We start from the raw sequence: 14,209 nt of genomic DNA on the forward strand, positions 1-14,209 counted from the left end.
AGATAGATTTTATGTATTATTTATCGAGCCAAAGTTTGTCAACTTCTAAAGATGACCATGAAACTAGTTGTGTTGTTCGATACTTCATACATTTAAAAACAAACATTTCCGACCATAAACATTAACAAGGATAAGCTATCTTCAAACCTAATTGGTATTTCAGTGCACTTGCAGATTTTCCAAAGCTTTCATGTAACTAGATTTAAACAACTCTAATACATGATCAACCTTAAGTGTTTCATCGAGATCTTTTATTATTTTTTTTTATGGTAAAACTGTTTATTATATCAGAATTATTTTTTGTTTTGTTTCTTTTATACATGCAAAAAAATGTAATGAATCTTCTTTAGCTTAATTAAATTAAATAACAGTAGTTTAATATTGTATTGTTTGTTAGTTTTTGAAAAAATATTATGACTATAAATTCCAGATAAGGATTTCCAAATTTTATTAATTTCGAGTAGTTTGCAATTTTTTTATGTTTTAGCTTGAAATGTTAGGCTCGAGTAACTTTTAGTAACCAAATTATAATTTTTTTAGGACTAACTAGTATCAATTCGGTCCAGAGTTGTAATATATATAGAAATATGAATACTTAACTAAACTCATCATAAAATTTCATACTTGAGAACCTTGGTAGTTAATGTATTGTTTCAAAATTCTGAAATACCCGATCAATAAGCATCTAACCGGATCCAAATCTTTTTGAAATTAGCTTCCATTCGGGATCTTTGTCTAAAACTAGTATTTAGCCGGATCCTGATAATATGTTTAAAATGGGATCCGGATCTAAAAAAGGATCCAGCTGAATCCAAAAGATCACTAACTTGAAACGATCCGGCCCGCTGAGGACTATATTTTTCTGGATCCGGCCCGTCAACTATTTACGTTGCCCACCCCTACTCTAGAGCTTGAAGGTTTAAAATATAAAATTTCAAGACTAAAAAGTTCTGATAATGTACCAAAAGCTATTAATGAAATGCGGTAAAATTCGATTAAATTTTAATATATAAATTTAAATTGAGTTGTGTTTAAAACATCTGGATTTTAGTAAAAAATCAAAGTATTGAAATAAAACTATACATAATTATTTTATTTTTAAATATTAAATTTAATATAAACTTCATGCTAACATGAGTGGCTCCCACTTAGACTTGTTTAAATTTGAAAATTTGCTATTATATTTGTTTCTTCATTTTCAAATTTTAGTTAAAATGTTATCAAAGCTAATCAAAATTATGAATAGCAGAATTTTTTTTACTAACTTAGAAAACTTAGTATTGTTTTACACTTAGATCTTAAGTTAGATTTTTTATTTTTTTAACTTAGATTTTTTAAACTCTTGTAACCTTTTAATTATGACTAATTAAAAAGCATGCTTAATAATAAACATTAATCACAAAAGCAAGTAATTAAAAGGAAATAGACTCGTGTAGGGCATATATTTAGGGTGGGCCAGATTTACTAGAAGTTTTTCCGGACAGGACTTGTTAAATAAAGGTCATTTCAAAGTAGAAGAAAATACAAGTTTATTTACTAATTGTACTTTTAGGTAGATCAAACTTGAAAGTAATCAAAACCAGCAACAGCGTAAAATACACACGATACAGACCGAAAAAATCTAAATTACAAAACTGGTAAGTTTTTCATTTCTGGATTTTTTTTCCTTAAAAATTGTCCTTTTACAAATTAAGTTTGAGTAAAAAAAATCATCTTAATTTTTTTAGTGTATATACATATATTATTTGGCTGTAAAAAAATTTAGAGTTTAGACGGTCTACAACTTTTATTAGTTTAGAAATTTGTTCGTTTAAATAAATCTTACCCTTTTTCAACAGTACAGAAATGGCACCTTTCAAAGCGCAGCAGGCGAGCAACCGGCGAGCGAGGTACACGGCGCCGAGGAGAAAGCTCAACCTGGTACCGTCGGCCGTGGAGAGGCTGCCGGCCAACCAGGGCAGCTTCCAGTTCAAAACCAAGATGATGTTCTCGGTGGAGGGACTCGACGAAAGCGCAAAGTTCAGCGGCGACCACAACGCAAAGGAACGCTTTCAACTGAAGAATAAGTGCAGCTCGGATTCGAGCGTGAGCGAAAGAGGAAACCGCAGCAGCTTGCAGAGGAGAAAGCAGGAAGCGATCGCGTCCAACTCTTCCGACAGCTTCATGAAGAGTCACAAGAGCAAGCAGGGTGTCAAGGCGAGGGAGAGAAAGGTGAAAAAGGTCAGAGCCGAAAGCTCTTCGCAGAAAAACCGCGAAAAGATCTCTGACGAGAAAAAGAAAGTCATTCCTGACTTTGGCGACTACAACAACATTCCTATTAAGCGTTTGAGCTTTTCTAAAACAGAAATTGTTTCAAATTACGACCGAGCAACGGAATCCAATTGCAACGAAACCTTGATTAGTTTCAAGTCTTTCAGGGCGGGGGGAGTTTACGATAAGAAGCTTAAGGATACATACTCACAAATATCTTCGAGTTCTCAGTCACTACAGCATTATAACGTCCCGGAAAGAAAATTAAATCACAATAGAACGCGACAAAATGAAGGAGAAACAAATACAGTCGTGAAAACTTCATTTTTTTCAATACACAACAAGCAAACAAGTTTGAAACTACCTTTTCAGTTGAGGGACCACGAAAAAATTTCATTCGGTTCTCAAGCGGTTTCAGCTAAAAGCTCGAGAGCAAAGAGCGAAGTCAAAAGTAAATCTGGTCTTTCTAATAAATCCTCGAAAAAAGAACCACTACGTGATTTAAAAATAAAAGAAAACAAAGGTCCAAAGTCAAAAATTAAAGCTTCGGCATCGAACTTGAAACCCTCCGCAGTAAAGAAAACGGTCAACGTTGGAAACAGTTGCGCAAAGCCGCAGCGCAGTTCAGATTACAAAAGAAGCGTCAGCATGAATCTTGCGGACGTTTCGGAAATAAGTTCGGAAGAAGTCATACGGCAGCCCGAGCAGAAACTCAAACTGTGGACGTGCGACTTGCAAAAGAAAGTGTTCAGTGAAAAAAGGGGACTTTTGGCGAAATCACACAAGTGCGTGGGGGTTGTTCTGGCGCATTCGGCCTTGCTTTTTTTGCTGCTGGCAAAAGCAAAAGTGATAAACGTTGATAAAATAAGCAGATTTTTTGTGAAGAACGTTCAGGAAAGCCCGCTACTGGAAGCTCCTCTAAGCAAATTCGGAGAAACGCTGTACAGTTTGAACGTGGAGTCTTTGAACATGCCGAAACCTTTTAAATAAATTGAACAAACAAGATTTTTTTGTATGTCATTCTTGGTATTTCGGTAATAATAAGTTGAAAAATTTACAAAAAAAAGTAATTACATTTTTTCTAGATGAAAAATAATAATTGCATTGTAAGTACATATAACTTTTAAAATTTATAAATAATCAAATAAAAAAGGTGAAAAGTTTAAACCGCATTTTTTAAAACAAGTAAAATATATAACTTTCAAGTATTTTATAAAGATTAAATCTGTTCAACCATTTAAGAAATCTTATATCACAGTGCGTGTCTGTTTCAAAAAAAAGTGTCTTTGTATTCAAAATAAACGTATATAAAGCAACACGACGAAACGGGATCAACTCAAACTTTCCGATGTGGACACCTCGTACACTTGGACTTTGTAAAACGACATGGTGAAAACAACTTCATATATTGAAACTCTCTCCGCATCCGCAAGTGCCCTTTATGTTGGGATTGTTGAAGACGAACTGGCTCGACAGCCGGTCCTCCATGTAGTCCATCTCCGTGCCCAGTAGCGTCAGTTGCGCCTTGGAATCAATTGTTATCTGCACGCCTGTAACAAAAAATAACAGTGGTTGAAAGATCGCCACAAGTGTTTTTTTTTTGTATTGCTCAAGATTGCCACAGATCAAGTTGAAAAAAATCTGACTTTTTCCTGACTTTTCTAAATCAAATTCTTAATTAAAACCGAATTAAAAACTAAAACAAAAGATTTAAAAAACAAATAAAGATGATAACAAATATTAATTCATTCCAAAAATTCAATTAGAGACCTTGAAAAAAAATTAAACTGCAAAATCAAAATTTTAGAAGATAACATTAGCAAAATTCAGTTTTAAGTGATGATAAACTTTCTTACTAACAGCATGTTTATATCAAGTATTTACTGAATTTTTTCAAAAACGCCAATTTTTTCCTTATTAGTAGCCACCCAGCTTGTTACAACATTGTTGTCTAGCCTATAAAACCGATAAGCAGCCGCTTAACCTTGATAAAACATCACTTAGTGTAGTCGTTGATGAAAAACATGTAACTGACAATTATCAAAAAGACACAAATAAACATTATGCTTACTTATGAAAAACCTGTGATAATTTAGATTTTTCTATTTGAGATAAGAGGCTTAAAAAAATGAAAATTAAGCTAACACTTACAAACATTTGAACTACTTCCAAATAATTACTTGATTGTTACTTAGATGTTAAAACATTTAATAAGCGTTGAATATCTAGATTAAATTTGTTTAATTTTTCTACCCAATGTTTTAACCAAACTCTGAACGCCCTCCTACCAGTGGCGTCGCGTGGTATTTTTTTTAGGTGGTGCAGAATTAAACAAAAAATCAATTATTTTAATAAAAATATATTTTTACTGTCAAGTTTGAAAACAACTGAACTTTTGCTACACCTGAAGATAAGCTTTGCTTTTAAGGGCATAGGGGGGATAAAACACTTTTTTCACAATTTGATCTTATTTTATGTAGTTTTTACTGAGCTACAAGATTCTTTTTACAGATTTTAAAAATTCAGTACATGTTTTAAGATATAGTTGGTCAAAGTCAAAGGCAACAAAAGGTTCATAATGGGAGGCACAAACTAAAACAGTGTTTAAAAAAATGTTTTAACCCCCCCCCCCCCTCCTCCCCTTTATGCCCTTAACATCTTCTTTAGAATTATTTTACTGAAATTACTTTATACAGTTTTAATTTTACTACAAGTCATCTTTTATCAATATTAAAAATTCATAAAAATTATTGAGATATGGTAATTCACAGTCAGAGGTACAAATGAATCCTTATTTTTATAATATAAACTCAAACAACAAATAAATGAAATCACTAAAATCATATCTTTTTTTTATAAGTTGGCCTCAAAATCTTTAGATGTTTCTTTTATAAAACAAAAAAAGTTGCTAAATTAGATATATAAAACACCAAAAAATAAAGTTATAACAAAAGTTTTTTTTTTGTATATATAAAAATATATATTGATATTTAAAAATTTAAAACTTCTCTTCAACAAAAGTATAAAATTTTATAAAAATTAGGATGAAAAAGTTTAATTAAAAATTCTTTTAAAAATAATGGAGAATATAGGTATTCAGTAAAATTGTATTTTTGCTGTTTTGGTTTGCTCCTTGTATAATAAACCATTGTACTCTCTGGCTTTGACTGGTTGTAACTAAAAGTTTAATTGGAAATTTCAAGTTTATTAAAGAGTAACTATTAGCTTTCTGAAAAAGTTAAAATAAGAAAAACATGTAAAAAAGTGCCTATACACCCTCCCCCCTAACCCCTCACTAATTTGCACATTTTTTATACAAACATTAAAATTTTTATAAACTTTTTTTCTAATTTTAATGTTTTTTGTTGGAGTTTTAAAATTCAATAGTTTTTTAAGGGTATCTTTTCTTTACATAATTTTTATTTGTTTTTCATTTTGATGACAGTATTTTTGTCAGAAGCTCAACTAATTTAAGTTTAGTTGTGAGGCTGTTGAACTTTTCATGAATTTTAAAGATAACCTATAAATATGTAACCATTATAGAAGTAAAAATTTGGTTAGTTAGTTTTCATGTGGCCATAGGAGTAAAACACTTATTTTTTAATTCTAAATAAGCTTGTTATTTTCAGAGTAAAAATTAAAACTGCTTTAGTCAGCCTGAATATTTTTCTAATTTGGTCTGTTTTAATTTATCTTGGGTCATCTTGAGTTTTTAACATTTCTAAGTTATCCTGATTATGAGGCAAGGCAACCATGTTTCAACAATTTTATCTAAATTTTTTGCTTTGTTTATGAAAAAATTAAACCAAAAGTCATATAAAGTAGAGGTAGACTAAATTTTCCTAAAATGTTAAACTACTCTAAGTAATCAAAGTTTCTAAGTTAAGGCTATTTACTTTATTATTTAAATAAGTGATTGTTTAAATAATACTATTTTTTATTTAATATAAACCTAAAATATTTTTCTGTAAGAGTGAACTAGAAGTTTATAATAAACTTCTTAATTCTTTTTTTCAGAACTTAAATTTCATTATTTATTTTTTTAACTTTATGATAACAATAATCAGTTATAGTTAAGTTTATGTATGCAGATTAAAATAAAAAATCAAATTTTTAAGACTTTGGTGATTTAGGGTTTTTATCTTTTTTCAAAATATGCAATTTATGGCAAATCTTTTAATAGAAGTGATCTGTTAAATTTAAAAAATCATGTGGGTACATAAACTCAAGTTTAATCCTTTGCAATAGCTTAGCTTTGTTTTTATTTTATGTTTACAATAGCTTGTAGATGATACTTAAGCAGTCCTGTTTTAGGGAATTTTCAACTTAGCTTACTTACCGCAAGATATTGATTTTGCGGTAATTCTTGAAGAAATTTTGCTTTTTTGAGTTCATTTGCGGCAGTCAGCTAAGAGTTTGCGGCAGTGAAGTGGGCAAAATGGTCGTTTTCAAAACTGAAGTTTTAAAAGAGATTTCGTTCAAAAAAATAACGAAAACGTTATAGATACTTTTTTTTTTCTTACAAAATTTCAAGGTGGTGCAGTTGCGGCAGTGCAACACCCCACGCGACGCCCCTGCCTCCTACTATAAATTTTCTTTAAACATAACAAAAAAATTTCAGTAATTTTTACCAACCGTCCTGATTAACAACTTCGTCAAACTTTTCTTTTTTATCATCGAACTCGAGCGTGTACGACATTCCGTTGCAGCCCCGCTGCCTCACGCTTATGCGAAGAATTGTTGTCTGTTCGAGTGTTCCGAAAATTATTTAAAATGTTTCAACCTGGTTTGACTTTACATAAATTTGATTTAAAACCACAGCCGTTTCGCAGGGTAGCCACTGGTTTTTGATAAAATTTCTTCAACGTTTTCTGAATTTCTTCCAGATTTTTGAAAGTACACGTTTTTGGGTCTATTTTAAGTTAAAAGTTATATTTAAGCTAAAAACCTGTCTTAAATAGTAAAACAACATTGAAAAGGTACTGTCAAGCTACATTAAATGTGTTTTTTAATAAAAAAAATTAGTTATGACAAAAAATTTTAATGATATAATAATTTTTTAGTTAAAATCAAAATTTTACTACTTAAATATAAAAATTGTTTAAAATTCCAGGTCTTTCCAGGATTTATTCAAAACTTCTTAAACGCCAGGTTTTTCGAGATTTTTTTAGCCTAAATTTTCAATTCCAGGTTTTTCCAGGATTCCATGTTAATTGGCCACCCTGCGTTTTCGGGCCTAGAACGTTAATGTTACAAAATTACTTTAAGCTGGAATTTTAAGTTTAAATTTAAGTTCAAAGCTGTTTTAGTTTAAACAAATACTATACAGAGAGGTACAAAATACATTTTTGTACAAATAATGTCTAAACCAGTATCCTACTTTAATTTAATTTGATAACATATGGTGAACGTCTAGAGAGAAAAACAGTAATTAGTGATTTTCAAAACGAAATATATACATGTAGAAACAATTCTAAATGTTTCTAAAATCATTAGGTTTTTTTTATAAGGGTAATGGTTAGAGAAATTCAAAGAGACATACTTTTGCTGCTGCTTTTAATTAAATTTGCATTGAAAATCTCAATGAAATCTACTGCCAGTTTTTAAATACTTAAAATTTATTGTATATTTTTCAGGAAGTGGATCCTGTTAGCAATTAAACTACATATTTGTACTATTAAATTAAACTACATTTTTTCTTATACTCGTGTTTTTAAACATGCATTAAAATAAGTATTGTCATATATTGCAATTAGAACCGATTTGTAGTTAATGCTAACTTAAAATACCTAGACAATAGCAAATTTTGAAGAACTAATTTACAAAAACTAGACTTTTTTCCTGTACTAGGTTAATAAAACAATATAACATACTGTGAAAATGTTAATTCAAGAAGTAGAACATATATGAAGAGATTTTATGTTAAATCGAGACTGTAATTAATAAAATAATATATAAACTATTACAAAAGATTAGAATAATATATAAAAAAGCAATTGCTACATTCAATATATAACAATGAAACAAATATTTTTTATGAGAAATAAAGGGATCTGTGCAGAATGTTATAAAAATAGTATAATTATTGTAGGCATTTAACAATAAAAATAAATAGATACATTTTTAAGATTATACCTTTTTTGAATGCTGTTTTAAATATATTTTTAGCATACAACTAAAAACACTACTTCTGAAATCTGTCTCATCTTCAGAAAGTATCTTAAGGTCGCCTATGTTATCTAAACTTCCTTAAAATCTTGTTTTAAGCACAATTACTTTAGTATGTTTAAGTAGTTTATAAGCTATTAAAAAACCAAAAGCACTGTACCTAGAAAACAGATTTATTTTTTATTTTAAAACATAACAAGTATTAAGCATTATTTTAGAAGGTAGTTGATTTTTCAAAAAAAAAAAAAAATTCCAACGATTAAATTATTAAGATATTTATTATCTAAAATATCCAACTTAATCGAACTTACTAGGTTTAAAGATTCTTGCTCTTTAGACAAGTCTTTTATTTTGTTGATGGCAGTTTGTGTCTGTAATAATTATATATATCAGTTAAAAACTTCATCTTTATAGATTTTATCTTAAATAATTTTTATAATCCTCTATATCTTGTATTTTCAGACAAGTTTAATAAACAAACTTATTTATTGTTAACTTAGAATTTTAAATTAACTGTTATCTGTATTTTTAGATTTAGCTATTTTTCTAAACTAAACATTGTGTACAATAATCTGTATAATTAAAAATTTCTCAATCAAAAACTAACACTTATTTCTCAAAAAAAAAGTTTTACACTATTTTTAGTGTCCATCAACTAAAATTGATCTAGACTTATTGTTAAAATTCTTTTAGTAAATTCAACCTTCGTAAAAGTATTTCAATAAAAGCTATTCAGTTTAAAAAGGACAATGTAAGATTTTGTCCTTTCTTCCAACTATGTAAATCATACCACAACTTTAAATTTAGTTTATAAAATTAGGTAAAAATGCAAAAGAAAGCTATAATTTTTTCAAAATAAAAGCTAAAATTTGCATTTGAATAACATTTCTAAGTCTAATTTTGGAATTAAATGTATTTCAGATTTAATTTTCTGTGTTCTGCGAAATGTTTGAACTTTAAAATTAAAATGATAAGTTGTTTTAAAGTTTTAGAAAATATACATTTAAAATGAAAAAAATAACTCTTTTATCTATCCTACTCAAAGAACCTGTAGGACTTTCTTTAAATAATTTTATTAAAGGTTGACGAAGTGTAAAAGATATGCTGAATAATATTAACTAGAAAATGGTTTTAAATGTAAAAATATAGAAGTAAACTGTTTATTATCTTATAGTAAAAGTTTAATTGATTCTTCAGAGGAAAGGCAAAAATATTATCCTAAAAATATGTAACAACTTTATTTACACTAAAACTTAAATGAGCAGGGTTGAGACAAAAAATATAGCCTAAACTTTTTCAAACCTAAAAAGTTTATGCGCACGGCACAATTTATTTTTCATTTGGTATTCATAAACATTTTAGTTTTTAAATATTGATTACTGCAAGTAGTAGTAGATGTTTAATTTATAATAATTTACACACAGGTGAGATATATTATTTATCGTGATTATTGTTTTACGCATTCAAATAAAAGTTTATAATACAACATTAACTTGTAATTAGCAACAAGGGGTAAAATGTCAATTTATAATAAAAACAAACTTTATAAAATTTAAAAAAACTAGACTGTAGAACATGAACTTACTTGAAAATAACAAAATGTTAAAGCGTAATCAATTTTTTTTTTTTTAATTTCAAAAAAAAACTAGCATTTTATTTATTTAAAAGATTGAACTGATCTGACTGTGTGGCAACCTTAAACAAGGTATGTCAATTAGTATGTAAATACAATTATTTAAAACTAAATCGAAAAATTTTTGTATATGAAAATCTTAAAGGATACTAGAAAAAAAATTCAAAATCATCCTAAAAAACTCAACACTTTTACAAAATTATATTTGAAAGTAGGCGCATTAAGCAATAAATTTTTTTTTTACGTATTAGAGTTTTGAAAAAATTTATAATTAATATTTACTTAATATTAAGTCTGATATCAGAAATAAAAAAAATATTATTCTATAGAAACAACATTATTTATAACGAACTTCAATTTTTAGGTGTAACTTATAACTATTGGAAAAAACCAGACAAACTTACGCTTCATAACATAATTTCTACGTTGTTTGATTAAACAAGAATTTAAAACATATTTCATACAATTGTTAATAAGATTCACAAAATACACATTAAATTAAACAAAAAGTATATAAGTAATTTCATTTGAACAATTACTAACAACAACAAAAAGTTTCATATTAAATGAGCTGTATAATTTTGTAATTCTAAAATCTTAACTGAATTACATTTAAAGATAGAAAACAACATTAAACTTATAGAATTTATGAAATGAATAATTTAATTAAATAAGCTTTAAAGAATATAAATACACATCTTAGAAAACAATTATTCAAAAAACTTAAACGTAGTAATAGCAAAAAAAAAGTTAAATTAACAAAAAAAATAATTTAGCATTTTACTTTTATAAATTATTTTTAAAAAGATAATATAAAGAATCTTAATCTATTTACAAATTAATACAAATAAGTACTTAAATAATTTAGTTTAAAGTAAAAAATACAAGTTAATTTAATTAACTACAATTAACGGAGATTAAGAAAACATCTTTAAAAACCTTTTACCACCATCTGGGACTAATTACTTTAGTATTAAAATTTAAGAGTAAAAAACGAGTACAGTTTACTGTTTAAATATTTGTGAATATTTGTTTTATGGAAATTAGTATTATCTACTATCAAATTTTAAAAGCATTAAAAAAATCAAATAAACTATTGAATTTTTAGGAATAAGGATGCTTGTAAATAGAATGTATAAATTAGTTGTGTAAAAAAATACAAAGTCATTTAAGATAAATTCCTTTTGCTGTAAGCAATTTTTTTTGATAGTCTGTTCTTTAAAATTTTTAACTAATTTTAAATTTTTTTTTTCTAAATATTTTTCTTGAATTTTAATTTTTATTAATAATACTTTTTAGAGTGTTATTTTCATTTCTAAAGATAAAAAGTCTTGAAACATTTTGGAAAATATTTTCCGTAAATTCAAGTTCGTAACTAAAAATCTAAGAGGAGATATATATCAAGTTTATTAGTTTAACATTAGATAAGAATTAAAAGCTAACTAGTTTATTTAACTACATTATAGAAACTTTTACAAAACATCAACATTTTAAAAATACATATAATCTACTAAAGTATACTACTAAGTTTAAAATCTAGGCAATTCAAATGCCAATTCTTGCTATGACAACTTTTTAAGTACAATCAATTAATCTAATTTTAGTGAAAATTTGAAATTTTTAATAAATATTTTTTATTAAACTAGTTTGAGTTAGCCTGAAGGGCAAAACTCAATAATATAACAAAAAATATACTATTTTTAAAACAAACATGAAATTTTAAATTCATTAACTAAAACTAATATATTATACTTCAAATATTCATGAGGTTGTGCTTTTGTCTAAAATAAATTTATTTTTTTAATAATCTAAAAAATAAGAGTCTTATAAGCTTAAAAAAACAGACTCTAAGTATATCAACAAGATAAAACTAACTAGAACAAGAGCTTGTCTTGTAGGTTTAAATCTTCCTTTGTAAGGTCTGACAGTAGCGCTTATACTTCTTGAGAAAATATTATGGAGTTTTGGTAACAAGTTCATTTTTAAAAATTATAGCAACGACTAAAAAAATTATAAATTAAAAACTAAAATAATAATTCTATCAAAACCATTTATTTTTCAATAGTATAAAATGTTATAAAAATACTGATGATAACTTAAAATGCAGTAGATAAAAAATTTGTTTATAATTTAAATTAATTAAATAAACTTCTTCTACGTGGCTTACAACCAATTGCATCTACTTTAGGCTTTTGTTTTACAGTTAATTTATTCCCCACTGTGCTGCATTTGGTTTTGTTTGGCTAGCTCCCTTTTGTACTCTTCCCAATTTTGCTTTTGGAAAAAATGCTTGACCCAAGATTTTGGGCAGGCACCGGCGAAAACTTTCTGCAGCTCGGCGCAGTTCTGCACTCGCTCATCTTCAGTGCTGTAAGCAATGCGGCAGTTGAAGTATTTGTCCCTGGCGCTCCAGCAAGTTTTTCTCATTTCTGCTGTGGGAGGGCCGGTCTTTTTTGTGACTTGTGAACTTTCTTGCTGAGCTGTGTTTTCTGAACTCATAGTCTAAATTTTTAATAACTTTTCTGTAGAAAAATTAAAATTGCACAACGTTTATGCAAAAGAATGTATAATCAGTTGTTATTTTATCATGCCTGTACTAGATATAATTAAAATTTGTTGGTAAAATTATATAACATTCAAGTATCATAGTGAAAAATACAAAACTTTAAACTTTAGTAAACTTATAAGCTTTATTTAGAGCTTTAGAAAAGTTTATATTTACAAAAAAAAAGTAAAACATTGACTTTATGAGAAAAAGTTTATTTATTAATTTATATTTTTAAAACTCTTAAAAATATTTAAAAAAGTATAAAACTGAGAACAAAAAAATTATAAAATTTTAAAACATTAGAAAACTAATAACTTTATAAAACTACAAACTTGAAGACTAAATTTAAACCAAAATAAAAAATAACAACATAAGTGTAGTCTGAAAGAGTTAGAACTGCAAATTTGTTTTAAACAATAATCAGTTCCACTTGTACGGGTTTGATGGCCCGTAATTTTGATGCTGGCTTGGATAAGGAGGGTGGTACGGGGCTCCGTGCATTCCCGGGTAAGAGGGTCTTGGTGGTTGCTGATTTTCAGAGACGGCCATGTAGGATTGGTTAGGAGAAACGTGAGAAGAGGCCAAACTGCTTCTGGTTGCTTCAATGACCAACTCACGCATCTTGTCACATTTAACTCGACGGAGGTGGGCTTCAGTCTTTTGTTTCCTGAACTCTGCAATGAACTGTGACACATCAATTTCTCCCTTGTAAAAACCGTTTGCAAGCTCCTCAGACTTTTCTTCGGACATTGCACAGTTGGCTTGCAACACGTTGAGCATTTCTTCGAGATTGTGACTCTTCTTCAGGGAATCAAGCTTCACAAGATTGATTTGAAACATTTCTTTAAGCTGTCGAATAGTCTCATATTTTGTTTTCAACTCACTTCTTAAACTTTCAATGACAGATTCCTTTTTGATGCTTTCTTCAGCTGTTTCTCTGTTTGAGATTTGAATTGAATGGATGTCCAAGTTTATTTTTTTAACTTTTTCCTGGTTAGACACCAGCTCATTAATTTTATCTTCATTGTTCATTAAATCTTCCAACTCATGTTTAGTCATCTTTTGTAATTGAGGCATGAAGTCATCACAATTACCAGCGTTTGGTAATCGATAAGCAGGATAATAAGCCATTTTGAAATTAGTTTAATTTTCAGATTTACAGTTATTCCTTTAATGTAAACTGAAAAATGAAAGTATTTAAACTTAAAGTATTTTATACTACAGCTGTTAACTCATGCATATAAAACAAAAATCGGCAACCAGTGGGTCGCATTCAAAATTTTGTTTAATACTAATTCAATACAATTTTGTTATCAAAAAAAAAAGTTTTATCTTTAAAATATATATATAATAATATTATTAATATCCCTTTTATTTCAGCATATCAAAGTTGTTCCTTTTTTCCTGTTGACCCCTGGCCTAAAAGTAATAGCTAAACTATTTATAAATAGTTCTAGAAACCTACAAAAAAAAAATAATAATATATCTTTGTTTATGATATATAATAAATTTGAGCTTAAACACTTGTTTAGATTTTTTTAAATATTTACTTACTTCACTATTAGTACTTCACTATTAGTAACAACAAAAATACTTACACATATTTATAA

The 14,209-nt window shown here is 27.8% G+C and overlaps 3 protein-coding genes across 4 annotated transcripts; all 3 read right to left on the reverse strand.

Moving 5' to 3' along the window:
• Nucleotides 1-1,783: 1,783 nt before the first annotated feature.
• Nucleotides 1,784-12,125, reverse strand: LOC145842769 (iron-sulfur cluster assembly 1 homolog, mitochondrial-like). Of its 2 annotated transcripts, XM_082950251.1 has the most exons (4): nucleotides 11,927-12,125; nucleotides 8,730-8,789; nucleotides 6,886-6,994; nucleotides 1,784-3,800 (listed from the first exon to the last, which is right to left on the reverse strand). In XM_082950251.1, exons 1-4 carry the CDS (start codon nucleotides 12,029-12,031, stop codon nucleotides 3,652-3,654), a joined length of 423 nt encoding a protein of 140 aa, XP_082806377.1. In that variant the 5' UTR covers nucleotides 12,032-12,125; the 3' UTR covers nucleotides 1,784-3,651. The 2 variants fall into 2 exon arrangements, with proteins under 2 accessions (XP_082806377.1, XP_082806378.1); XM_082950252.1 differs by lacking the exon at nucleotides 8,730-8,789.
• Nucleotides 12,053-12,569, reverse strand: LOC145842770 (uncharacterized). Its single transcript, XM_082950253.1, has one exon. The coding sequence runs from the start codon at nucleotides 12,548-12,550 to the stop codon at nucleotides 12,260-12,262; it is 291 nt and encodes a 96-aa protein (XP_082806379.1). The 5' UTR covers nucleotides 12,551-12,569; the 3' UTR covers nucleotides 12,053-12,259.
• Nucleotides 12,570-12,575: 6 nt separating this feature from the next.
• LOC145842768 (vacuolar protein sorting-associated protein 37B-like) lies at nucleotides 12,576-13,800 on the reverse strand. Its single transcript, XM_082950249.1, has one exon. The coding sequence runs from the start codon at nucleotides 13,728-13,730 to the stop codon at nucleotides 13,020-13,022; it is 711 nt and encodes a 236-aa protein (XP_082806375.1). The 5' UTR covers nucleotides 13,731-13,800; the 3' UTR covers nucleotides 12,576-13,019.
• Between the last annotated feature and the right edge of the window lie 409 nt (nucleotides 13,801-14,209).

Source organism: Thalia democratica, chromosome 8, assembly GCF_965202585.1.
Source record: "Thalia democratica chromosome 8, ktThaDemo2.hap1.1, whole genome shotgun sequence".
In the NCBI taxonomy this organism is placed as follows: Eukaryota; Metazoa; Chordata; class Thaliacea; order Salpida; family Salpidae; genus Thalia; species Thalia democratica.